This window comes from Lepisosteus oculatus, chromosome 1 (genome assembly GCF_040954835.1).
Source record: "Lepisosteus oculatus isolate fLepOcu1 chromosome 1, fLepOcu1.hap2, whole genome shotgun sequence".
Lineage (NCBI taxonomy): Eukaryota > Metazoa > Chordata > Actinopteri > Semionotiformes > Lepisosteidae > Lepisosteus > Lepisosteus oculatus.
In genome coordinates, this window is record NC_090696.1 from 24,792,839 (window position 1) to 24,817,612 (window position 24,774).

The 24,774-nt window shown below is 36.3% G+C and overlaps 2 protein-coding genes and 1 long non-coding RNA gene across 5 annotated transcripts in view; 2 read left to right on the forward strand and 1 right to left on the reverse strand.

The window, feature by feature from the left end:
• The window catches only part of LOC138238209 (uncharacterized), a 44,210-nt gene extending 40,978 nt beyond the window's left edge, over positions 1-3,232 (reverse strand). The window contains exon 1 of the long non-coding RNA XR_011189326.1: positions 3,066-3,232. This is a non-coding gene — a long non-coding RNA (uncharacterized lncRNA). The remainder of the gene's footprint in view (positions 1-3,065) is intronic.
• Positions 3,233-3,416: 184 nt separating this feature from the next.
• On the forward strand, positions 3,417-7,652 carry sfrp2 (secreted frizzled-related protein 2). Its single transcript, XM_006629484.3, has 3 exons — positions 3,417-4,106; positions 5,183-5,263; positions 6,265-7,652. Exons 1-3 carry the CDS (start codon positions 3,611-3,613, stop codon positions 6,567-6,569), a joined length of 882 nt encoding a protein of 293 aa, XP_006629547.3. The 5' UTR covers positions 3,417-3,610; the 3' UTR covers positions 6,570-7,652.
• Positions 7,653-11,904: 4,252 nt separating this feature from the next.
• On the forward strand, positions 11,905-24,770 carry rnf175 (ring finger protein 175). 3 transcript variants are annotated; one of them, XM_006629485.3, is made up of 9 exons: positions 11,905-11,998; positions 13,668-13,705; positions 15,672-15,813; positions 17,202-17,356; positions 18,507-18,614; positions 19,839-19,959; positions 20,338-20,471; positions 21,559-21,660; positions 22,737-24,770. In XM_006629485.3, exons 1-9 carry the CDS (start codon positions 11,948-11,950, stop codon positions 22,855-22,857), a joined length of 972 nt encoding a protein of 323 aa, XP_006629548.2. In that variant the 5' UTR covers positions 11,905-11,947; the 3' UTR covers positions 22,858-24,770. The 3 variants fall into 3 exon arrangements, with proteins under 3 accessions (XP_006629548.2, XP_015200207.1, XP_015200208.1); XM_015344721.2 differs by having other exon boundaries at positions 11,929-11,968; XM_015344722.2 differs by lacking the exon at positions 11,905-11,998 and adding an exon at positions 12,311-12,412.
• The last annotated feature ends 4 nt before the right edge of the window (positions 24,771-24,774 follow it).

A 24,774-nucleotide genomic window follows, 5' to 3' on the forward strand; every position in this document is an offset into this window, starting at 1 on the left:
CATCAATGCGACTTTTTAAATATATCTGGAATTACACTTCTGCACGTAATATAAATTAACACCAGGGAAAAAAATACTAAATAAATAGGAGAGCGTTATATTAGTGTTTAATTTCCAAAACTATTTTAGTTGGCACTTAGGTATGGTACATAAAATGGGACTGACTTCTCTGCTGAAATTCTTCCATGGGTTTCTTTTACCTGCTCTTGCCTAAGAGGATTTCTCTAATAGGCACATTGTTCAGAGTAGATGACAATTTTTTTTCAAAACCGAATCTGCTGTTTTTTTAAGAGGTTACTAGGTCATACCATCTATACGATATACTCCACTGGTAAAGCGATAACACACTGTACAAAAATATTCAGAGTTAAATGTACAGGTCACCGGTGCAGATAAAGGTTAAAATCTTAAAATGAATTTTCCATCCTGGATGCAGTTAAAACTGGTGTTATAATAGACACTTGTAATATTTATTGTTTTATATTTAATTTGAATATTTATCTAATATTTCATAAATAATTAATATTTCATTAATAATTAAATAGCACTAACATTTAATTTGATGCAAAAACACTCAATATTAAATTAACATTGTATTGTTTGGAGGAAAGGTCCTGTTCTACATCCTCTTGGATGGATGAAACAACACTGATTGAAGATATAATCCAGCATCTTTTACCAGCACTGAAGATGCAATGGAATTAAAATTACACTTTAAAAACAAAATGATCCATCACTGCAGATAGGTGGGAAAACGCTGCAAAAGGCCATAAACCTCTCATTAGTTTCATTCTCAATTAAGCGTGAAACTTTCTTTGTTTACTTGAATGAGCACATGCAGAGCTAATGGAAGAGCTTTGGTGTTGTCTAAAGTTTGGCTCACAGTATGAATATGGCAGCACAGAAGAGTCCATCAAGTTATATAGCATATGTAGACATGCTCAACAGACTTTGCAAATCTAGGACTAGAGCATATGATGGATTAGAAATGTTTAAAGGGTTTTGATCCAGTTAGGTTGTGTTGTATAATGTAAATGAGACTGTAATGTTACAATCTTATGAATCCATGATATGCTTCTCAAAAACTATGTTCTTCACAAAATACTGGGTACATGGAATAAATTCCCCAGCCAAAACGTACACTCTTTGGCATCTTTCATAAATTGGTGGGATACGATCCCAGAAATTGTTTTCCGAATATTTCTAAAAAATATGCCAGGGCTTCTACATCCCAACAGCATTCTGGAACAATGGTCATAACAGGTTAGCAGATGGATACGACTGATTCTTCTACAGCCTTTCTGGAGTAAAGTTTAATGACTACTTATTATCAATTTAGCTGTAAATAAGGCAGTGATCCATTGTTTATTTATTAAGTTGGCATATGTTACAAAGAAAGAAAGTACAATATTATACGATGATAGCATTTGCTAAATGTATTAGTAAACTAAAATAATGTATGTTAAGAAGCTCATTATATGTTTCTGTTATACATGCATAGGCAGATAAATGGAATATTTTGGAATCTAGAACTGATTGCATTTTATGCATATTTGCACAGCATAGAGCATTTCTCTTCCACAAGTTTTAAAAAGTTGCAGAATATTACACTTTGTGTGGTATAGTTAATAATAACTGTATGCATGTTTTCCTACAGTATGTACATAAAATACATGATAAACATTACAAATAAGCTCTTTCCAAAAGTCTTTCCATCTTAAGCTTGCAATGCTGTAGCATTCCGGGAAGAGTCATTCAAAGCTTGAATGACAGCTTGCTCTGTTTTTCTACTGATAGAGCTTAATTTCCTTTGGGTCTTGAACTGCAGGAGGCTTGGCATTGCTGCATCACAAAAGCCAGTGTGTACGAACCTATAAAAGTTGTGTCAGTTGCAACGGCCAAACTCTCTTTAACCTCACTACAGGACAGAGCAAATGTGTTTTTTGTATGCTTTGTAAACCCTTTTAGGCTTTCCATATGCCCTTGGATTATAAGAGTGCTTACTTTCCAAATAACATATTTCTACATCTAATATTATGAAAATATTTTTGTCACAACATACTGAATGATATCTACTTTGAAATGATCCTGTCTTGAAAGCATATTCTCTTCCCTGGAGTGCCGTCTAGTAGGGTGCTAGTAGTTCTGTAAGCTCTTTTCTTAACATTGACCTTCAGTCTCCAATACTGTACATGCTTCTCTATTGTATTAGGTAACTGATGGTTTGCTTGCCACGAATGAACTTGGTATCCCTCTACTGGATTTGCTTGTAATACTTTGCCTTAATTAATAGCCAGTTCATTGTAAGAATTATTTTAAATTCTTAGAATTATACAATATAAGTGACAAATTATTTGCTAAATAACTTAAGCAGTTATTGGGTATGAGTAAAATAATCCCAAGACTCCAATATATATGTATTAGTTATAAATTTATAGTTAAGTGCAAGCCAATGTTATCAATGTTATCAGCCAGTGCATAGAAACCTCTAGCATTTAAGGTCCCAGAACAACATTTAACAATGTCGATGGCCAGTGAATTTCAATCTATCAATAAATAATTTTCAGTTTTGACTAACAGAATTTGCTTTCTGTTCACATTTCAAAAGGTTAAAGTACTGTATTATATTTCACCTAACCTTTTATTAACATCCTGGAAATATTTGATCAAATAATGTAGTTGTTCTAATTGCTTCACCTTCAGAAAAAAATCAATATTGCCTTTAATGTGAAATGATATTAATATAAAAGATTATTTTTGCTCAACCTGTATCCCCTCGGGAGAAAATAGAAAATATTAGTAAATGGAACAAACCTATCGCGTCACACGTATAAGACTATCGTAAAGATTAAGTGTTTTTAGAAGCCCTTTGCTTTTAAGCAAAATATGCTACAGAAATCATGAACGTAAAAATTCAGAGACAAAACTAGCAAGTCGTAACACGGGTTTGGAAAATATTTCCTCTTCAGTACAGTTTGGGAATTGTAACTCTTTTATGTGGAGATAAACGGATAATACATTTTGCATTAGAAACGTGAATTTGTGTCATGTTGTGACAGACATACCTGTTCAAAATAACAAATGTTGACGGATTCTTATCCCCAACTTTATCTCGGTAAACAACTGGGATGCCAGTTGTTGAAAAATCAGTATAACAGCCTTTGTTATTGCTCCTTAGCTCCAGTTGTCCAACATGTCAGCTTTATCAGACCTTCGTTGTTAAAAACTGGTGAACAGAAAGCAAATGAGTGATACTGAAGAACGTTTACTTAACTATATTGAAAGTTTGTAGCAGAAAAGTTATTGTGCACAAATACCTGATCCTGACAGCGTGACCGTATAAAAATGGACCAATCGATTAGTGGTCTTCCGAACTTAACTCCTCCCTCCTTCATTAACATTAAAAACCTCAAGAACCCCCTTTTCATTGCAGCCTCCAGCAGCATCTAGGAGCCACTTATCTGGAAAGACTTAAATAATTAAAGGGGGCTATTAAATCTAATAGATGTCGTTAAAGCCTCTCGTTGTAAAACCTGAAAACTTTGTGTAAAAGAGGGAAGCAAAGATCATTTTGAAAATCCTTTACATACTCTGACATAAACCTGCAAAGATGCACATTACATATATAGTGATTATGGCAATGGCATTCCCTGTTTGCATGGAAGCGATTCACGGGATGTACGCTTTCGGTCAACCCGAACTGTATTACAAAAAGAACAACTGCAAACCCATTCCTGCGACTCTTCTGCTGTGCAACGACATAGAATACACCGAGATGAGACTGCCAAATCTGCTGGGACACGAGACCATGAAAGAGGTCCTCCAGCAAGCGTCATCTTGGATTCCTCTGGTCCAAAAGCAATGCCACCCGGACACCAGGAAGTTCCTCTGCTCTCTCTTTGCCCCCGTGTGCCTGGACGATTTAGACGAGCCCATCCAACCATGCAGATCGCTCTGTGAGAGCGTGAAGCAAGGCTGCGCTCCGGTGATGTCTGCCTTTGGCTTCCCATGGCCGGACATGCTGGATTGCAGTCGCTTCCCCCTAGATAACGATCTCTGTATTCCTCCGGCCAGCATCGATAGTGTTGTACCAGCAACCAAGGAAGGTAAAATAATATTACTTTTTTTTTTAAAAGAAAGTAGAAAATCTTTACCTGGCGGTGAGCGGAACGTGTGCTTAAGTACACACAAAACTTGTGTACCTCACCATTTTAAAAGTCACGAAATAGAGAAGTCAGGTTTGCAGTAAAATCTATAAATGTGGGAAATTGTATAAACAATTGACACTGTTTAAGACTATGTAAAGGAGTTTTAATGGTGGGTTTTGATATGATATATCATGTTAACAGTATAAATTACGTTTCTTTAAAAATGCCCACTCCAGTAGGTGACCTACCTCCTAATATTGAAGGCTGTAATTATAATTTATTGGATTCGCGCATGTTAATATTAGTACAAAACGTCACGGTTTAGTGTAACTGAATTATTAAAGAATGATCTATTTGTCATATTTTAATTGATAACTTTTTATAGAAGTCGTTTTAAGGCTGCACATTCACGGTGACTTGTCTGATCTGTAGGAACTGGACAATCTATGCATGCCCTCTACGAAGACAGTAGAGTGGTTCGTATATGGTTTAGGAACAGGAATTATTATTTTTTGTTAACATCCCATCTGTGATAGATCAGCATTTCGCCCACATTATTTGGGGGAAATTGCCGTATCAATGTGATTTATTGAACAGGATCTCTCATACGTTGGAACTTTTTTCCAATTAGAGCTCCTTCTGACAGTAGCAGTTAATTTCAAGGCCAATAGGGTGCCATTTTCAGTTGAGCATTTCACCGAGATTTCCTTCTGGAGCACCAATTTTTAATTGGGCTGTTTCCCTAAAGGGAAAATAATTAACAACATAAAGGACACTGTCAGTGAACTGTACTTGTAATTCTAAATATTCTGCGGTCATAACTGTGTTATTGTACATTAAATACGTAGACAATTTTAAATAACAGAATGATCAAATGGTCAAGAATTGCATTACATCCACTGAATATATTTCCTTAAACTGTGTATATAAATGTGTATATAACGCCTCCTGCTGTCTGATTGTGAAATTACGTTGTTGTCCCCTGTATCTACTTGGTTCTCGAGTTTTGCTACTTCAAGATTCATTTATTTCAGCGCCGAGGGTGTGTGATGCTTGCAAAGACAGAGAAGAGAACGACAACGAGATTGTTGACAACCTTTGTAAAAATGACTTTGGTAAGTTCCCATTCGTTAAAATAACCCATAGTCTTTTTTTTACCAAACTGACAATACAATCAAGTCTGCATGGCAAATACAAATCAAGCCCGAGAGCAACAAAAAAATCGAATTTGTAGAGGAGGTTAATTAAAAAAAATTGCGGAAATATTTATTACCAATACTTAGAGACCAATACAACTTGAATATGGCATGAAAATGCGTTATGTGAGTTGTAGAAACCATTTCATAGGTTTTTAAATTTAAATTTAAAACCAGCAAATTTTAGTTATGCGTGAACTACCTTTTTTATATAAACTACCTGTTTATTTTTAGTTTTATTCATTTATTTTTACGTTAGTATACGTATGCAATTCTGTACATAATATAAATATTGGTACATAATGTAAATCATAAAAAAACTTTAGTACGATCAAAATAAAATGTCCTCTACTAGGCTCTAATTCTTTCCTTGCTATTTATATAGTGTTTTAGATGTTTTATGTTTTATTTTTTAAAAACTTCAGAGAGTACTGTTGGGTGTTAATTTTTGTACTGTACTTCATTGTATTTTAAAGTTCTGCAAATGAATTAGAGACGAAAGCAGATTCTTTTTAAGTAAGAAAACGACAATTGTTCAGCAGTTAATTGAATTAACGCTCAACAGTTGAGGTATCTTGTTTAACCGGACTTAATCGGCTTTTCTGTCGGATCTCATTGTAGATCCTTTATCATGTTGTTGAATTAACAATACATCAAATACCCGTTTCTTAGAATTTTAGAAAGTTTGGAGGGGCAGTGAGCCATTCCTTTCTCTTTAAGCGTTTGTGCTTATCTACTTGATTGTTTTTTAGAAGCTATACCACGGAATGCGCCAATAGCAGTTTAGTGGGTGACCTCTTTAGTTTACTGGGAATTTAACCACCTGCTGTTTTGGAGGAAGGGCTGAAGTGTCATTAGCAATTATTCTGATTTTCAATAAGTGACTTATTCTCTTGTTTCTAACACCCCCTGCTTGTCAGCTCTGAAGATAAAAGTGAAGGAGATCTCATACATCAATGGAGACACCAAAATCATTCCGGAGACAAAGAGCAAAACCATCTACAAACTTAATGGGGTGACCGATCGGGAACTTAGGAAGACTGTTCTCTGGCTTAAAGACGGCTTGCGGTGTACATGCAATGAAATGAACGACATCAACGCTGCCTATTTAGTGATGGGACAGAAGCTCGGTGGGAATCTGGTCATAACCTCTCTGAAAAGATGGCAGCGAGGCCAGCGAGAGTTTAAAAGAATCTCTCGCAGCATTCGCAAATTGCAGTGTTAATTAGGCACAGTACGTCCCTCCCCTTTAGCAATAATAATCCTTCTGCACTTCTGTAACACTTGGCAGGCTCTTTAGCACGGTTCACGTATAATTAATTACCAGATTTCTTGTGTTCATGAACAAAATCCCAGCACAAATACAGATTTACTGTATAGTGAAAACATCAAGCTTGTCACAAATTTAGTTTTATTCAGTTTGGCTTAAAACTGCATTTTTGAAAGTCTAGGTAACGAATGTGATATATTTTTTCTAAGATGTTGTAAGATAAAAGTTGGGAAATAGCTGGCTATATTCTCATATACAGTAGCCAGAAGGCTACTCAGAATAGTGATTGCAATCAGGAATAATTTTATCCCTTAATGTGGTTTTGATTCAGTTCTAGGCAAAGGATAGTTCTTAAAATTAAACCAATTTGTTAAAATATTATATCCTGTTTGTGATATACAAAAAGACTCAAATATTTCAATAAAATTATCATGATAATGCAAGGTATAATTTTGTTTAAACCTCTTTACTTAAAATTGCTAAATATTGTATAGTTCTTTATTTTAAATAGCACCTGGACTCGGAAAATTGATGGTATTTTCTTACAATGCTTAGGTCTATGGCTAATCTCTTAGCACATATGATTCACAGTGAACTACAGAAACATACTGTTAAATTACTTCAACAAACACTTTAAATGCTCGTTTGTTTTACAAATATACACTTAACAATTTGAGAGTTGTAAAATATTGCTTTATTGGTTACTCTGTAAATATTTAGACACTTAATTCTTGTACATATGTTTAAAACCATGAGTTTGTGTACTTTAAAAAAAGGTTTGTATCCAAACAGTATGCTCTGTACTGGTGGTAGGCTGCGGGAAATTTAAAATTGTTTTGCCCAGTTTCAACCTCACTTTGCTATGACAGTGTCATTAGAGAAGACAGACGGAGTTGTGAGTTTGGGAGGAGTATAAGGGTAAAGGAATGTGTTAATTTTTTTATCAACGTGCTTACAGACTTTGTTACATTTTACAAAAATGTACTACTTCTCTTCTTTTGTATAAAACTTAAAAAATAAATCTTGAAATAAATTTTACATATCTTGCTGTTAACTGAGAAAATATATGGTTGCTGACAGATCAGTTTGAATCCCTCATAACTGACTTCTATGCACATAAGTAATCTGGAAAGAAAGCTTGTGAAACATTTTAGTTCAAATTTAATTTCAAGAAATATACATTAATGATTAATAAATAACTTCATGAAACCTATCACTGACCCTGTCAGTAGGTATCCAGCAATTCCCTTTATGCTTTAATGACCTATGCAAAAAGTGTTTAATGCAGTTTATTTAATACTGACATATTTTCTTAAGGGAATAAAATACAAATACAGCTTAAAATGCATCAGGCTGCAGCACATGAGCTATGTTTTCTGAATGTGGTGTGAGTACAAGTCATTCTTTATTAATTTTAAGGCTTTTAGGTAACTTTCAGAAATAAAGAGGGCTATTAAATAAGACCAGTGAGGCACACACACATGGCCAAGATAGAGACACCAATTAACCTAACCTTCTGTACCTGAAGGGGACACAGGTGGATACGGAGAGAATGGGTACACAAAAGGTATCCTAGTCCACCCCAGAGCATCAAGAACTTTAAAGAAATAGTGCAAATAAACCATTCATCTTCAATAACTACTTAATCCTGTACAGCGCTGCAGTGAATTACAGCCTAATCTATCTGACAATGGACACAAGGCAGGATACACCCTGGATGGCATGCCAGTCAATAGGATGGCACACACTCATGTGCGGACCATTTAGGGATGTCAATTAACCTAGACAGTGTGCATTTAGACTGTGGGAGAGAATCGGAGCACCCAGATAAAACCCACGAGCCCCCAAGGAGGACAAGTAAACTCCATACAGAAATTGCCCCAGTCCAGGATCAAACCAAGAGCCCAAGCGCTGTGTGGCAGAGAGCAAACTGCCACACTTCTCTGCGACAGTCTTATCAAAATATCGCAGCGGTCACTTTCCACCATTTTGCTTTGTCTTGTACTTGATATTTCATTATAATAACACCTCTGTAATAACACATAATGTGTTTGTGCTTTACATGTATACCGAGGTTGTGCTACAGTATCTTGTGATTGATAGTTCTATTGGGCTCAACTATAGGGCGAGAGCCCTCTAATGTCGCAAAACGGTATTGCAAAAAGACTTCGCCTTCTTTATATAGTGCTTGTCATCCCCGAAACACAGAATTGTACTGATGCTATTAAGCAATGAATGAACAAAGCATATTCTTTGGCTATGTTCTGGTTCTTATTTCTATTTTTCTGTAGATTTCAAATACATTGGCAATATTTGCATTTTAAAGAAAATTAGTAATGTATACATTTGAAACATACTGTTAATATACAATCAAAGCTACAGTCTTTTGGAAATATGACGTCATGTCTATCTACAGTATATATACCACTTACATATACAGTATAAACACATACATGCAGAAAATAACTGGTACTTACAATTCTAGACATCCAGGAAATAAAATTTAAAATGTGTACACTAAAATAAAATGCAACATGACTATATGTCTTGAGTCTTATTTTGCTGCAGATGCATCTCATCACAATATTAATCCTTTATGGAGTATTTTATTTGAACTCACACTCCTTTGAGTGTCCCCAAGCATCCAGGTGGATGTTGCACATTGGTGGTGGTGGAGGGGAGTCCCCATTACCTGTAAAGCGCTTTAAGTGGAGTGTCCAGAAAAGCACTATATAAGTGTAAGCAATTATTATTATTACACAATGCATCACTGATAATTTCTGACCACAAAATCTTATTTTCCAAATCCAAAGCAGGTTTATTTTTGTAATAATAATATAAATAATACCATATACTTACTGTATATAGCGCTTTTCTGGACACTCCACTCAAAGCACAGGTAATTGGAACTCCCTTCCGCAGCCATAGTGCGCCAGAACACTCACCCCACATCAACTATCAGTGAGGAGTGAGGAGGAGAACAGAGTGATGAAGGTTGGGGATGGGCATTATTAGGAGGCCATGATTGTAAATTTGGCCAGGTCCTACTCTTTTCAAGAACCCCCCTGGGGTTTTTAATGACGACAGAGAGTCAGGACCTTAGTTTTAAATCTCATCCAAAGGACGGCATCTTTTTTTACAGTGTAATGACCGTGGGCTTCGGTACAGAATGGAGCAGGCGTAGGACTCAAGGAATGGGGTTAAACAACCCATATAATAACTCGAACCAGGGAAAGGTACACACAGAGGGACAGGGGTTACAGCACTGCACCTACACTAACACACACACACGAAGGAAAGAGGCTGTCTCCCAGCCTCCGTCCCACTATATAAAGTCCAATAGGCCCACTCCTAGGCACTGTTCTAAGCCCACCCTGCATGCACATGGCTAAAGCACTCCGCGTGGCGCTACTTTGCCCCCACCTGAAGAGTCAGGCATCCCGCTGACCCCAAACCGTCCCTAAACTGTCCCTCCAGGCTGCACATGCAAGGCAGGCTGCTCCGCAGGCTCCTCCTGCTGGTCTCTCCGTTTGGGCTGGGGACCTCCGTCTGGGCAGACTCTCCGTCCATGCCAGGACCCTCCGTCTCAGCTTGGGCTCTCTCCCCGCACACTGGGCCTCTCACCAGACTGCTCTGGGACTCTGACCGCTCCATTCCATCCTGCTCCTGACACCAATGTAATGACCGCGGGCTTGGGTCAGGAATGGAGCAGGCATGGGACTCAGGGAATGGGGTTGAACAATACATTTAGTAACCAAAATCGGGGAAAGGTACACACAGAGGGACAGGGGTTACAGCGCTGCACCTACACTAACACACACACAAAGGGAAGAGGCCGTCTCCCAGCCTCCGTCCCACTATATACAGTTCCGTAGTCAAGCCCCCAGATGCTGTTCTCAGCACACCTTGCGTGCACATGGCTAAAGCGCTGTCACGAAGTGGTTTTCCAGGACCCTATGCAGACAATAGAATCCGGAAGGGAGTGCAACAAAAACAGGGGAGACGGTGAGGAACTGGGCTGGTAGACAAAGTAGACGAACAGGGGGGTGTGACGACAGTGCCCTGGTGCTCAGGGGGGCGTGGTCCAGGTGAACAAATCCAAGGGAGTCCAGGGGGGAAGTCCGGGGCGATGTCCAAGAGTCGTAAAACCAGGAAATCCAGACAAGATGAAAACAAAACACAATCAAAAACCGGAACGGAATCCGGAGCAGGGAGAGGGAATAAAACCGGGGGTGATGAGGCCAGGCACTTTGTAATGCACATGCTATAATATTTTCATTTTATTTATGTCACATAAAACACGATCAATACATCAATTTCAAAATTGTATATTCTTGTTGTGAATTAATATATTTTACAGTCGTATGTTTAAGGTTGTTATAATGTTGACAGACAAACCCAAGTCACTTTCCTGGGGGTACTGAGAAGAACATACTATTATTATATTGTAGTATTTCTATATAAATGTGCCTTCTGTTTTGATTGTATATTTGTGTAGCGGATCCCCACCCTAATTAATAATCCTTGGGGAGTTTTGATGGATATGTCCATAAATATTGTTGGTACCTCTCCTTCCATTCATGTATATTCTACCCTCTTTTAGCAGAAAAGCTGCGGGTTGCCCATTCAGTTAACAGGTTGGTTCCATATTTTCATCTAGTTTTTAAACCTCGGGTTATGACAATTTGGTGCAGCATTCTGAATAAGAGTTGAGTATACCCAATACAAAATTACACATTTTGTATTTTTTCAATAAGCCAAGACATCTATATTCAAATTACTTAGGTCGTTCAATACTCGATACGTCCTGTAGGGAATTAAGCACTGAGGTATTTTGAACTGTGGACCCATAGTTCTTAAATACCTCGTCAAGCTGGTTGCAAATTCTCTCTTTCCCGCAATCCACATTTCATCTGTTCCCCTCCTTGAAGGTAGAGACATACCTGGTATTAGATCGTGATATCTCTAGCAAGTCTTAGCTGTGTATTGTATAGCTTATTGCAGGAATTTAAAACCTGACCGCCTTGCGCAGCACCACTCGTTTTTCTGTCATCATTTATACGACTGAAATGAATAGCGAATGAAATAATAAACAAAAGTCGCGGAACACAAGAGGTAGCTAATGGTAGCTACTGACATTCACTGCCTGACCTGAATTTTACACTACACACATCACCGAATTCCGACGTTTGCATTACTATAAAAAGTCATATGCGTCAGTTCCCTGTTTCTGGTGCAGGATATAGCTTCCGTATAGTGCGTAACTCCCTACGTGAATAGCAGATCGAGACGGTGAATCAGCTGTCTGCGGTGTGTCTTTAAGTAGAAGAGTCATGGCCGCTGTGGCTGCCCAGGTAGTGGAAATAGATTCCCTTAATGAGCAGGTATATAAAGAATTGCTGTTATTTTATATTTTCACTTTTATGTGTGGGTTATACATATATTCCTGTTTATTGTAAGCGATAGCCCGTAAATCCATGTAATGATTAGCTAGGTTGTTTCTGCAACGTGGCAAGAGATTGATCTGTGCTAAGAGACAGCGGTGCAAGATAAGAAAGCTACCAAGTATTTTAAAACATCCGGCCTGTCTTTTAATGTTTCCAGATGCATAAGACCTATTTACTTCATATATTGAATTTGGAAGTTTTACAAGTTGAAACATATTCTCTTAAAACTTATCACTTGTCGTAGTGTTTACTGTTTTCATTTCTAATAGCAAATGAAAACAAAACAACGTGCATTATTTCGCTAGGTTTGCCAGCCGGTATTGTTTCTTCGTTGTTGCCTTGAAAAAAGAGGTAATTTCTCAGCGATAATTATCTATGGTTGTCAGTGTTTTATCATAGCTTCATACTGTAGCTTCTGTCCTAAAAATACTTTGCTTGCGCTGCGATTATTTTTTAGATAATCGTAAAAAATCATATTGGGTACTCATTTCTTACGGACTGCAGGGCGTTTTTACTTAAGAAAATGAGACTTCTGGCTCTACGTTTAACCACATTTTTGTTTGACAGGTTTTGCAAATAAAATATGAATATTAATTTATGTGACGGGTGTTGTGTGTATCTAAAATTATGTCAATGCAGTTCAATTTGGCAAATTTGACCTACAGCTAACCCGGTTCTGCTGAAAATGAGCATGAAAAGATGTAATTTAAGTGGAAAGTGATGTATTTTTCTTTGCAGTATTTACGTGGATTATCCAGTACTTTTGCAAATGTTTGTGGTGTTGCCCTAAACGATTGTGCCGAACAATCTGTAAATAAGATTTCAACAACTATTGAGTGCTGATACCACTAGCATCATACCTTTAGTTGAAGAGGAACATATATTTAATGCCACCCAGTTTTTCCTGGCACATGCCTCTTCCAGAAGCTAACTCATCTCCCATGGTACAGCAAATGTACTTCTGGAACACACAGGAATGTGTTCTGGAATTACTTTAGCAAATTCAGTGTTAGGCGAGTTCTATAGAGACACATTCTTAGCAGATCAGAAAATATTTCAGTAAATAAATGGTTTTGGCCAACTTGGAGTAAAACTGGAAATTTCCAAAGAGAAGATATTTTCCAACTTGTTTTTGTTTTACTCACTGTTTCTTTTTTATTTCTTCATCTGCCTCTTTTTAATCCAGCATTGTCAGCATAAAAATGTCCAGTGAAATCAAAGAGTTGGCAGCATTAATCCGTGAAGGAAATCTGAATTGAATTTCTTTCAGCAACATCTTCTCTGTGCATGTTAAATAACTTAATTATAGCTGTAAGATGCTATCACTATGTAATGGCTCATGGAAATTTGTATTCAGTAAATATTATGTAGCATGCAAATCTTCTAAAACAGTGAATTAAGTACAGTTTAGGTATGTGTACTTTCTTTTGTGTGGCTTAAAATGCATACTAGGGTAAGTTTCCATACTTCTTTGATGAAACTACTGAGTCTTTCTAAATCAACTTTTAGTGTTTAGTTGTGTTACTAGGAGTATAATTTTCAGTAGCATTAACTTATGTATTTTTATTTACTGTAGTCTTACACTTTGTTCCTGTTTTTATTGTAGCGTGATCTTTTGAAAATGTCACCAGAAGATAACTGGAAGTAAGTACATTGTTCTGTAACAGTGGTGATGCCAGATTTACAACAGTACCTAAATTAACCTTTTTGAAAATGGAATACTTCATTCAGGGAAAACTGGATACAAAACCCATCCTCCAGGGTCAATAAGACAGCAACTCCTATTAAAATTAGAATAATAATTTGAATTCTCCATGAAGTTTTTACTGATTAACATTACAGCACACACAACTGGTGAAGCTAGACCAGTAGGTCTTTTTCAGAGCAAGAACAGAGACTTAGTTTCTTTTATGAAGAACTGGTGGATATAGACTTAATTTTAATAGGATTTCACTTAGAGGGACTTCTTGTATTGTTACAAATTATGAAAATTAGGATTTAACCAAGTGGATTAGTCAATAAGTGAAATAATTATTTATAACCACCAACTTATAAATGTCTTTAGAATATATCTGAGTGGTTGGTATAATTAGAGGCACATTAATTATTTATTCTCTGGCACAGCTTTGTTTAGAGAAGTAATAATCCAGGCACAGTTAGTTAAACAAATATTTATTAATGATCATGAGACACAAACTACACTACACAAAACATTAAACACACAAGTTACTCTGTTTACAGTATTTACAAACAAGGTGTTTCAGAGGCCTAACATTCTGGTCACCCAGAAAACTCCAGACTGCTACTAAGCATTAAACTCTCTCTGCACTACGAATGCCAAAAAATTAATGGGAGCCTTTATCCCTATCCGTAAAAATGCAGGAAAGATGTTTCTAACTGAGGGATCTTTTACCCGGGAAACTCAAGTTCACAGAATTGCACACTGTTCTCTAGGAAGGTTCAAATACTTAGCTCCAGGCAGGTTTGGTTTGGATAATGATGATGATGATGATGATAATAATAATTACTTACACTTATATAGCGCTTTTCTGGACACTCCACTCAAAACGCTTTACAGGTAACAGGGACTCCCCACCACCACCACCAATGTGCAGCATCCACCTGGATGATGCGACGGCAGCCATAGTGCGCCAGAACGCTCACCACACAGTGGGGAGACGAGCAGAGTAATGAAGCCAATTCATAGATGGGGATTATTAGGAGGCCATGATTCGTAAGGGCCAATTGGAAATTTGGCTAGGACACTGGGGTTACACCCCTACTCTTTTTGAGAAACACCCTGAGATTGTTAATGACAACAGAGAGTCAGGACCTCAGTTTGTTACGTTTAATCCGAAGGAGAGCGCCTGTTTACAGTACAGTGTTCCCATCACTATACTGGGGCATTAGGACCCACATGGACCACAGGGTGAGCACCCCCTGCTGGCCGCACTAATACCTCTTCCAGCAGCAACCTTAGTTTTTCCCAGGAAGTCTCCATCCAGATACTGACCAGGTTCACAGCTGCTTAGATTCAGTGGGTTGCCAGTTGTGAGTTGCAGAGTGATATGGCTGCTGGCTATGATCATGAAGTAGGGGCTTGCCCAATGCAAGCTTCAAGTCCCAGTCCTCTGGACTTGTCTCTCCTCTCCTCCTTCTGCTTCTTGTCTCTTCCTTCTTGTTCCTCTCAATATGGTCTTATATTGTGTGTGTCTGTACAAGCTTTAAGCTTGTAAAGCTTTACAGTTGTTTCTGCAATTTCCCTCCCCTTTCTTAGAAGCTAAAAGTGTTTACTCTTCCAAATGTCACAAGCTTTATCTAAAATCTGAGAGACACTTCTCAGTTACCTAAAGCTGTAACAGTATGTATATTATTTTTAATTGTGTTTGATAACTATTATTAAAAGTGAAATGAATGTGTTGTGTACAGTGTTGTTCATTATTCATTCTCTGATGGGTTGAGCAATTGATACAGACGATAACAAGAGCTACAGATGGTCAGATATGGTATCATAGTTTCGCAACACTTTTTCATAGTTCTATTTTTGCTGTCTTGTACGTTCTGAATTTACAAGAGTTTCTCACCTAAATTCAGTTGTGCCTGTTTCCAGGATGGAGCATGAAAAGATGCATATAAAACACAGAGGTCATGAAGCCATGCATGCTGAGATGGTTCTTATTCTTATTGCTACCCTGGTGGTAGCTCAGATTGTCCTGGTCCAGTGGAAGCAGCGACATTGTAGATCATACAATGTGAGTACTAACTTGCTGTCTTTTTTTTCTTTACTTTTGTTGGAGTAACACATTAAATGCTTTTCTGTAGTACTCCAGGTTATAAATCTATATTCTTTGGTACTCTTGTTTTAGTTCATCTGTGTTTATGCAGAACATGAATGACAATGTTTCATTTATAATTGTTTCCCCTAAATTGCAGTTTCAAGATGGAGCCCTGTTACTGATATTATAATACGTTGGTCTGATATACACTAGGTACATTTGGAGATTATGGCCTTCTCCAGTAGTTACAGAGGGACATCAATCACGCATAGTGTGGGCTACAGCCTATCCTTTTTTATAATGCTATAATTGAGGTTTAATGGTTTCTGGTATGTCTCTTTGTTTTCCAGGACTTGTGGTCATCGTAATAATCTGCCTAGGATTTTCCTAGGGGAATTGACATTTATATGCAGTCTGTCTTACTAAGGTCGCTAAATGCATATACTGTACAAGTTTCTATTATAATATAATAATTCGATTAAGAAGGCAATTAGCCTTTAGTGATTTTATGAAGACTTTATCCTTTTCTTTTATTCCTCTGTGTAATTAAAAGTACTGGCTTTGTCAAATAACCAGACCTACTGGTTTAAATGAAAGCATTCTACCTACCTCTGTAGTGCTCAGCTCATTTAAAAGCCAGTAATGAGAAAAACATTTTACCTCTGGGCATCAGTCTGATTTGTCAGGAAATTCCTCTCGCTATGATGTGTAGATGAGTTGAAGTCAGTCTAATATGATCCATATGACAATTTTGCTGTTTGCCAATATTTTAGATGGGTTATTACATGCATCCAGATGGTGACCTCTCATCTACCAATATTTAATGCGTTCCAGGTCCCAGGTTCCATCCTGCTGGCACATGTAGCAGAATCGCCTGCATGTGTAGAATAATAGCAACTATGGAAGTGACAGTTTCTTCTCACAGTGGAAGAGTCTATTTCCTTCTGGTCTTCTCAAGATTAATTGCTAAATCTAGAGTCGGTTTTCATTAGTACAGTTCCACAGACTTCAAGTTTTTGCATGACAGTAAACAAATGTTCAAGACTGAGTTTACTGTATGAACCTGTATCTTCCTAGGGATCTTTCCTCAGCACCTTCTCCCAAACCACAGTGAAACTGTTTGGAAAATAAATAAAAGAATGATAACTAAGCTTCATTAGTGCAGTCTGTTCTATTTTTTTCTTTTATTCACTTAACAAGGGATGAAGATCTTAGAAATAAAATTAAATGTGACATCATGTCAACTTAAAGCATTCTCTATGTAAAGCAAAGTCTGGTTCCATTATTGCATTTAATGTGGTTGCACAGGAAAGCTACTGCACTGCTTTCAGACGTATTTCAAGTGTTCTGTATTTCTTTGACAGATGGTAACCTTGCTGCAGATGTGGGTCGTCCCTTTGTATTTCACTTTAAAATTGTATTGGTGGCGTTTTCTCTCCACGTGGGGAATGTTCTCAGTGATAACCAGTTACGTCATCTTCAGAGCTACCCGAAAACCTCTGTCCGGAAGAACGCCACGGTACGTTCTAACCTCCACCAATAGCTCACTGCCGCTTTCCTTTTTTTGCCCAAACAGCTAGTTTCAGTGTTTGTGTAGTTAGAAAGTAAGATTTACCTCCAGTTCAATATTAAGAACTTTGCTTTCTTATGTAAGGAGGGCTTTATGTAGATATTCATTACCTTCACTGATAGCTCTAAATATTTGTGCAAAACTTGTGTTACTCAGGTTTTATAGTTCTCTTAAAGCCAGTGACATTCGCTCCTAGTCCCAGAGTGGTGCAGTCCGCCAGGTTCTGTAGGTAACGTCCTCAATTCTCGATGAGTTAAGACCTGGAAATAACAGTAATATAGACTAATTAAAGGAAGAGCAGGAATGGCCTCATCACGTCGCAATTTGTGGGAACTCTCGCCTGTGGCGAGACCAGGACTTTACAACAGAGCACTTTCATAAAGTTTATAATTTTGTGTTTAATTCCAAATTTGTCAATTTTTTTTTGCCATCAACAAATTTATTTTGTTACCGATTATTTAATTACCAGTCTGAGAAATGGGGACTGCAGTTGAATCGAATACAGTCATTAAAAGTCCAAAATGGAATGATAATGAGGAAAATGGGACATCCCACCAGGAACCTTTTTTTTTTCATTGTGAGAATTAAGAAATTAAATGATTATTAAAAACATAATTTTGATATTTCAAAATAAATAAAGCAGACCAGATAACTACATAACCCTTCACGCTTAGGTCATCTCTAGAAACTAAAGGACCTAAGAAAAATAGTAGTAGTGGCTTGTTAAGTTAATAATTATTTAAGAGAAAAAAAGAACACATTCATTTCTTAATGTAGGAATTCATTTGAGTACCTCTCTTTAATATAAAACCTTATATATAAATCAGTAGTTGGTCATTAAGCATTGTTATCAGAACAAAAGATCCAGACATTTGTAGTTACTTGCAAGTTTTTGATTTTTTTCCCCATGTAAAAACTAACAAAAAAACAACAACAGAAGGCCAGTGTTTCACTGAATTAAGTTAATCTTTAAAAGATTGGATTCAGACTTGTGATTTCCTGACAGTAAGACACCTTCCTTTATTTACAACATTCATATTGGCATGTATATGAATGTAAATATTAAGAAATCTAAAGACATTTTTCTTCTTTCCAACAGAATGGTATATAAGTGGTTTCTCCTCATCTACAAGCTGAGTTATGCAGTGGGTATTGTTGGATATGTTGCAATTATGTTTACCATGTTTGGGTTCAATTTATTCTTCAGGTATGTCCTATAAATTATATGCATATGTAAGTACGTTTAGGTAGATGTTGGGGTGAAGTTGTATTTCTTTAGGTGTTGGAATCGTAAATGTAAAAACATTTCCACCTGTTTTAATACCAGATTGGAGACTAAGTTCTGGGACAGATCCAGGGCTTGATCTGTTGACGTCTGTTTCCATCCAAATGCTGTTTCCATTGACACTCTTTGAGTAATTTATATATTTTAACATTCAGATATGCTCAGTAGTCCAATTTTTCATATGACCACCCACAGAACATGCTCCTAGTGTATTCTTTAGGGTCTTATTCTAGACAGTACATATAGCAGCAGTATTATTATTTGTTAACCTTAATGATACAAATAGTATTTTGGGTACATATTTTGCATATTTGTGTATGGATTCAATACAAGACAAAAATACATAGAACCATCTCCAGTAATTAATATGCTTCTTTTCCATTACTTTTTCTGCTGTGCAAATTAGTTTAGAGTTTTATTCAGATGTAACTTTTACACTGATCTTGTTAGCTATGTATGTCTGTGCTTGGGTAAATCCTGGTAATAAGAAACCCTTAAATGTTACAATACAAATGATTTTGTATTAATCTGATTTTTAGTGTCTGTAACATTGTTTTAAATACATTGATAGATAAAATAGACAACACATACTGGTTTAAAAAGATTGTATCTACTCCAGTTACTTGGTTCCTGCAGCAAATAGTGCTTTGACGGTCCCAAACAGACTTCTTTTTTTCTTTTATTATTTTTTCAGTTTATCACATCATTAAATCATGGTTTCAGTACTGGTGGACTGAAGAAATGTAACACTCAAGTGTAATTAATATTTTAGTTATATATATATAGGAAACAAAATTGTAGAAAAAATACAATTTGCAGACATTACACTACAGTCATTTTGCTGATGTGCAGTCATTTCTTGTGCTGCAGTTGCTGCAGTGTGAAAGTGAGTATGTAGATGGATCAGACAAATGTGACAGCCTGTAGTGTTGTGATTATCTTCTGACTTACAAGAAGTAAGCCTGTCTTTCACAGAGCTCAAATGTTTATTATTGAAACGTAACATCTCATTCTCTGGACAATGTCTCCCATAGACAGGATGTTTTTAATCAGGCCGATAACTGATAGTGGTATTCCTTTAACAATTAATTTGTTAACATTTTATTTGAATGAATTCAGAAATGCATTATTTAATCTTTTTAACAGGATTAAAACAGAAGATTCAATGGATTTTGGTGTGATTTTGCTGTTTTATGGCTTGTATTATGGAGTCATGGGGAGAGACTTTGCTGAGATATGTTCAGATTATATGGCCTCTACAATAGGTGTAAGTGTCCTTGTCCTGTTTTTCTAATTGAATACAGTTACTGCTTTAAATGTATAATATATTTTGTTGATAACTTTCATTGGTATTGTAAATCATGTAACAAAGCAACAAATAAAATCCAATAACTCTGGTCTTTGAAAATGTCATTTTATGCATTGGTCTCTGATAAAAACTACAATGATTAAAAGGCATGAACCAGAATTTCTGGGATGATCTAAAGGTATCATTCCTACTCCTTGGGCTAATTTAGTGTCATGATTGGTAGTTCTAAAAAGCTTTGAATTCTGTATAAATTAGATACTTTTTGTGTTTTGTAAAATGATGTTTTTTTCCAAGTGTTATACATGTATAATTTTATTTACTTATTTTGTATTTCAGTATTATAATGTTGGGGCTATGCCTTCAAGAAATCTCTCTGGCGACATCTGTGCTGTGTGTGGACAGAAAATATTTGTGAATCTAGATGAAGAAGGAATCGTTGAAAACACCTACCAGCTCTCATGTGGTCACATGTATCTTTTAAATAGCAGTGCTATTTTGAGAACCACTGAATTGGAAAATAAAGTGCATTTTCTTTTTTTTATTTTATGTTTAATATAAAGTTACAGCGGTTTTAATTTTCAGCATAGCTTGGGTATTTGCAATATGTTGCAGAATATGTGGGCACATGTAATATGTAAGGGAGCACAATGATTGTCTTGTTTAAATATGCTTTTGTTGTACCTTTGCTTCGTCTTGAGGGGGTTATCCACTGAAAATGAGTGGCTTTGGAGCTGCTTTAATTTTTAAAACAAAAGCATTTTTTTACACTGAGATATAATTCCTTATTTGAAAGTAGAAGATTAGTGAAAAATGTTGCAGTCTGCAGGAAATCATTGAAGGTTAAATGGTTAAAGAAGTATGAGTAGAAAGTAGCATGGATACAGTGCAGAGGAACAGATAAAGGTTTAATCCATGCTAAAAAGAAAAGAGACACAACACTTCAGCTGTGGAGCCTTCTTTGGGTGTGGAAAGAAAATAGTTGAAGAAGTCTGTGAGTTTTACTCTGGGTGGTATCCAAGTCAAAGGAAAAGGTGTTTAGTTCAAGATAGAATCCTTTAGGAATGATATTATTAGGACAACATCTGTAGAGGAATAGGAGGTGGTTAGAAAGTCCAATCTTGGAACAAATTGCTGTTAAGAGAATGAATGCCAGTTTAGTGAGAGAAGGGGGCAAGGAACACAAGAGAATATGTATAAAAGATCATAAATGACGAAGAGGTCTAGAAAAATATTCCGTGGGAGGCATAATGAGTTCCAACAGAAATGCAGGTGTTCTTCCACACCTGAAGAAGACTCCACAGCCATAACATTGTTTCTTTTTACCCGATCATTTGAAAGTTAAATGGTGTTTCATATGTAAATCTTCATGCAATTTTCCTACCTTTTCATTGCTTTGTGTCATGTTTTAATTTTAAAAAGCAAATGCATTTCTGAGGCATTGTACATTAGATTTATAGTTCTGTAAACTGCATAGTTACATTAGTTCTAGTAAACATGGACACATTTCAGTGTGGAAATGTATTTATAAAGAAGTTCCTTAACGATTACCGATATCAGATTTCATGAATTTTGTATTCGGGGTTGGTGTATTGTGGGAAAGAAGCAAACCTGCCCTTACTGTAACGAGAAGGTGGACCTCAAGAAAATGCTGAATAATCCGTATCCTTTAAACCAGTGTGAATGGCAGGTTGTACTACTTAGAATAATACATCATATCCCCAGGAATTGTAAAGTCAATTTCAAACTTTACAAACATCTAAGGATTGCCCATCCAAGGATTTGCAGTAATAGAATAAAAAACTATTTTTAAAAGCAACATTGTTTAAACAAGGGTGTAAGAACAAATAGGATTCTGTGAGGCGTTTATTTAATTAATTTTTAGTTATTTATTTTTATGAGGAAGCACTCTATAGAACACATTCACTTAACAGTAAGAGACACAGGGTCAGCAGAAAGACTTCCTTCTGCTTTTGAATGGTCAGTAAAGACATCTTTTGATTAAGACATGGTGCAAGCAGCTCCCTCTGCTGGCATGTTTTATTAGTGTTATTATAAATTGAGGTCACCTTCACATGGTATGTCCACAGTTTTTTCTTAAACGAGAACATACCTCAAATAGATGTTAACGGATAGTTCTGTGGTATTGCAAATGCAGACAGTGTGTTTCAGACACAAAATGTGTGAATTAAAACACAGGACACATGAGTTCATTATGGAGTGGTCTAATAATTGTCTGAGCGCAAAGGAAAATTGTGCCTCAATTCTGAAAGTGAAAGTTAATGTACAATTTCCCTGTATTTTATAATTGCCCAAATAATGCAAGCCCAAAAAAATGAAGTTTCTGCAAGTTACACAATTTATTGACATATTGAATGATGGGTATAAAATGTTTTGAAGGTGCTTTTGAGTATCAGTTGAAGCCTGTTTTCCCACTGAAGGTCTTGCATTTAAAATTCTTTGTTGAAATATATTTATAGATTTAAAATGTATTGAAATATTTAAAAAGTTGTAACTTTGTTACAAATCTAAACTAATTCTGTGTTTCGTAGTTTATTGATGCAAAGTACTGTAAAAGGTAATGTTTGTAATATTATAGTGATATATTCAAATTCTGAATAGTTCTCCTGCACAATAATCTTGTGAATCTTAAAATTGTTCAAAAGCCAAAAATAGTACTGACTGAGGTAGATGCTTAGAGCATTGTTTTTGTTGTAATCCTTAACTGCACACAAAAGCTGGGAACGTACTCATGTTTTATATGGTCAGTTGCTGGACTGGTTACGATACCTGGTTGCCTGGCAACCTGTAATAATTGGTGTGGTTCATGGTATTAATTACACCTTAGGACTTGAATAGTTCTATTTTGTTCATGTAATGCTTTCAGTAATGGCTGTAAAAGTATCTGTATATCCTGTATTTATATTGTAAAAACAAAATGGTATAATTTATTAATGTAAATAGCAGTGCCATATTCATATGTGTAGTAGCACAGCATTCTCATGAATTTTGTAATGGTAAGATAAATTGTACAGACTGCATATCTTGAAATTCAAGCAGTAAATAGTGACCTATCATTTTTTTCACCTTTTATGCAATTTTATTTTTATTTATTTTTATTTTTTTTATGCAATGTAGATTTGTTTTTAAAAAAAGTCTTATTCTGACAGTCTAAAAATCAATTAGTAACTTATACCTGTGTGTGGTTTACCAAGCATTGGTTGATTTTGTCTATGAAGAGCTAGAGATTTATAAAACTCTGTCTGAATTAAATTCATAGTTTTGACGTTCTGTGTGGGAGAAAGGAAAGGAATGGTTAGCTGACAAAACTAATAATAATGCTTATGTAGTAACAAGCACAATTCACAAGTATAGTTTTGTAAACAGTTATATTAGGGTTGTTCCTTTTTTATATTTTCTATATTATAGCCAGCAGCCATATCACCCTGCAACTCACAACTGGCAACCCACTGAATCTAAGCAGGTGTGAGCCTGGTTAGTACTTGGATGGGAGACCTCCTGGGAAAAACTAAGGTTACTACTGGAAGTGGTATTAGTGGGGCCAACAGGGGGTGCTCACCCTGTAGTCTGTGTGGGTCCCAATCCTCAAGTATAGTGATGGGGATACTATACTGTAAAAAAAAAATGCCGTCCTTTAGATGAGATGTAAAACTGAGGTCCTGACTCTCTGTGGTCTTTAAAAATCCTAGGGCGTTTCTCAAAAAGAGTAGGGGTGTAAAACCGGCATCTTGGCCAAATTTCCCATTGGCCCTTACCAATCATGGCCTCCTAATAATCCCCATCTATGAACTGGCTTCATTACTCTGCTCTCCCCACTGATAGCTGGTGTGTGGTGAGCGTACCGGCACACTATGGCTGCTGTCGCATCATCCAGGTGGATGCTGCACATTGGTGATGGTGGAGGGGAGTCCCCATTACCTTTAAAGCGAGTGTCCTGAGTGGAGTGTCCAGAATAGTGCTATATAAATGTAAGCAATTAATTAATTATTATATTGTTTTTCTTCTTTTTAAAATTGCTGTAAATACATCAAAAACTGCTGATAGCAACAATTAGTTACAAAAAATGCAAGATCTGAAAATGAATGATTGTCAATCTCAATAAGTATTGCGAATTGTGAGCTGGGGTGAAACATTCTATGTTTGGAATTATTAGTTAAGGAAAGGTCTTCTCTGTTTATTTGGACATTTACTCCAAGAATTCAGTATAATATGCAACTTGTCTACAAAGCCTGCTGGGAAATGTTCAGAGCAGGTATGTCTAACTCTCTACACTAGGGCTTTTCATAGTGTGGCCCTTCCATTTTGTTACAATGGGCTCCTTAATTATTTAATTGATCATTTCCACTACATCAATACAGCATAACAATTAAGGGATCAGTTGTATTAAAATACTGAAATGGAACAGATGGGAAACGTGAGTTAAATACCCTGTCACTACATTAACAGAGGAGCAAAGAAAGACATTAATGTACAAGTAACCTATATAGTATAATATCCCAAACTTTGAGGAATTAAATCTTAAATTGTTAAATAACGGTTCACTCATGATAAAATGAAATAATAAGATGATAGTAACATTTAAAAATGTATGATTCTGAGCTTAGATTTATTCAACAAGATTTGTATTTTGCAAATCTGTAGGCCTAAAAGGAGAAACAGTAAAATGTATGTATGCATTTATATAGAATCACTGTATATAACACTCTTTACCTTGAATGTTCATAATAAAATTGTATTTTTGTTCTTTGTAATGTT

Coding starts and splice junctions, on each gene's coding strand:
- sfrp2 (XM_006629484.3), top strand. CDS start 3,611: ATGCACATTACATATATAGTGATTATGGCAATGGCATTCCCTGTTTGC. Junction 4,107..5,182: donor TGTACCAGCAACCAAGGAAG/GTAAAATAATAT, acceptor CATTTATTTCAG/CGCCGAGGGTGTGTGATGCT. Junction 5,264..6,264: donor CCTTTGTAAAAATGACTTTG/GTAAGTTCCCAT, acceptor CCTGCTTGTCAG/CTCTGAAGATAAAAGTGAAG.
- rnf175 (XM_006629485.3), top strand. CDS start 11,948: ATGGCCGCTGTGGCTGCCCAGGTAGTGGAAATAGATTCCCTTAATGAG. Junction 15,814..17,201: donor GACATTGTAGATCATACAAT/GTGAGTACTAAC, acceptor TTTCTTTGACAG/ATGGTAACCTTGCTGCAGAT. Junction 19,960..20,337: donor ATATGGCCTCTACAATAGGT/GTAAGTGTCCTT, acceptor TTTGTATTTCAG/TATTATAATGTTGGGGCTAT.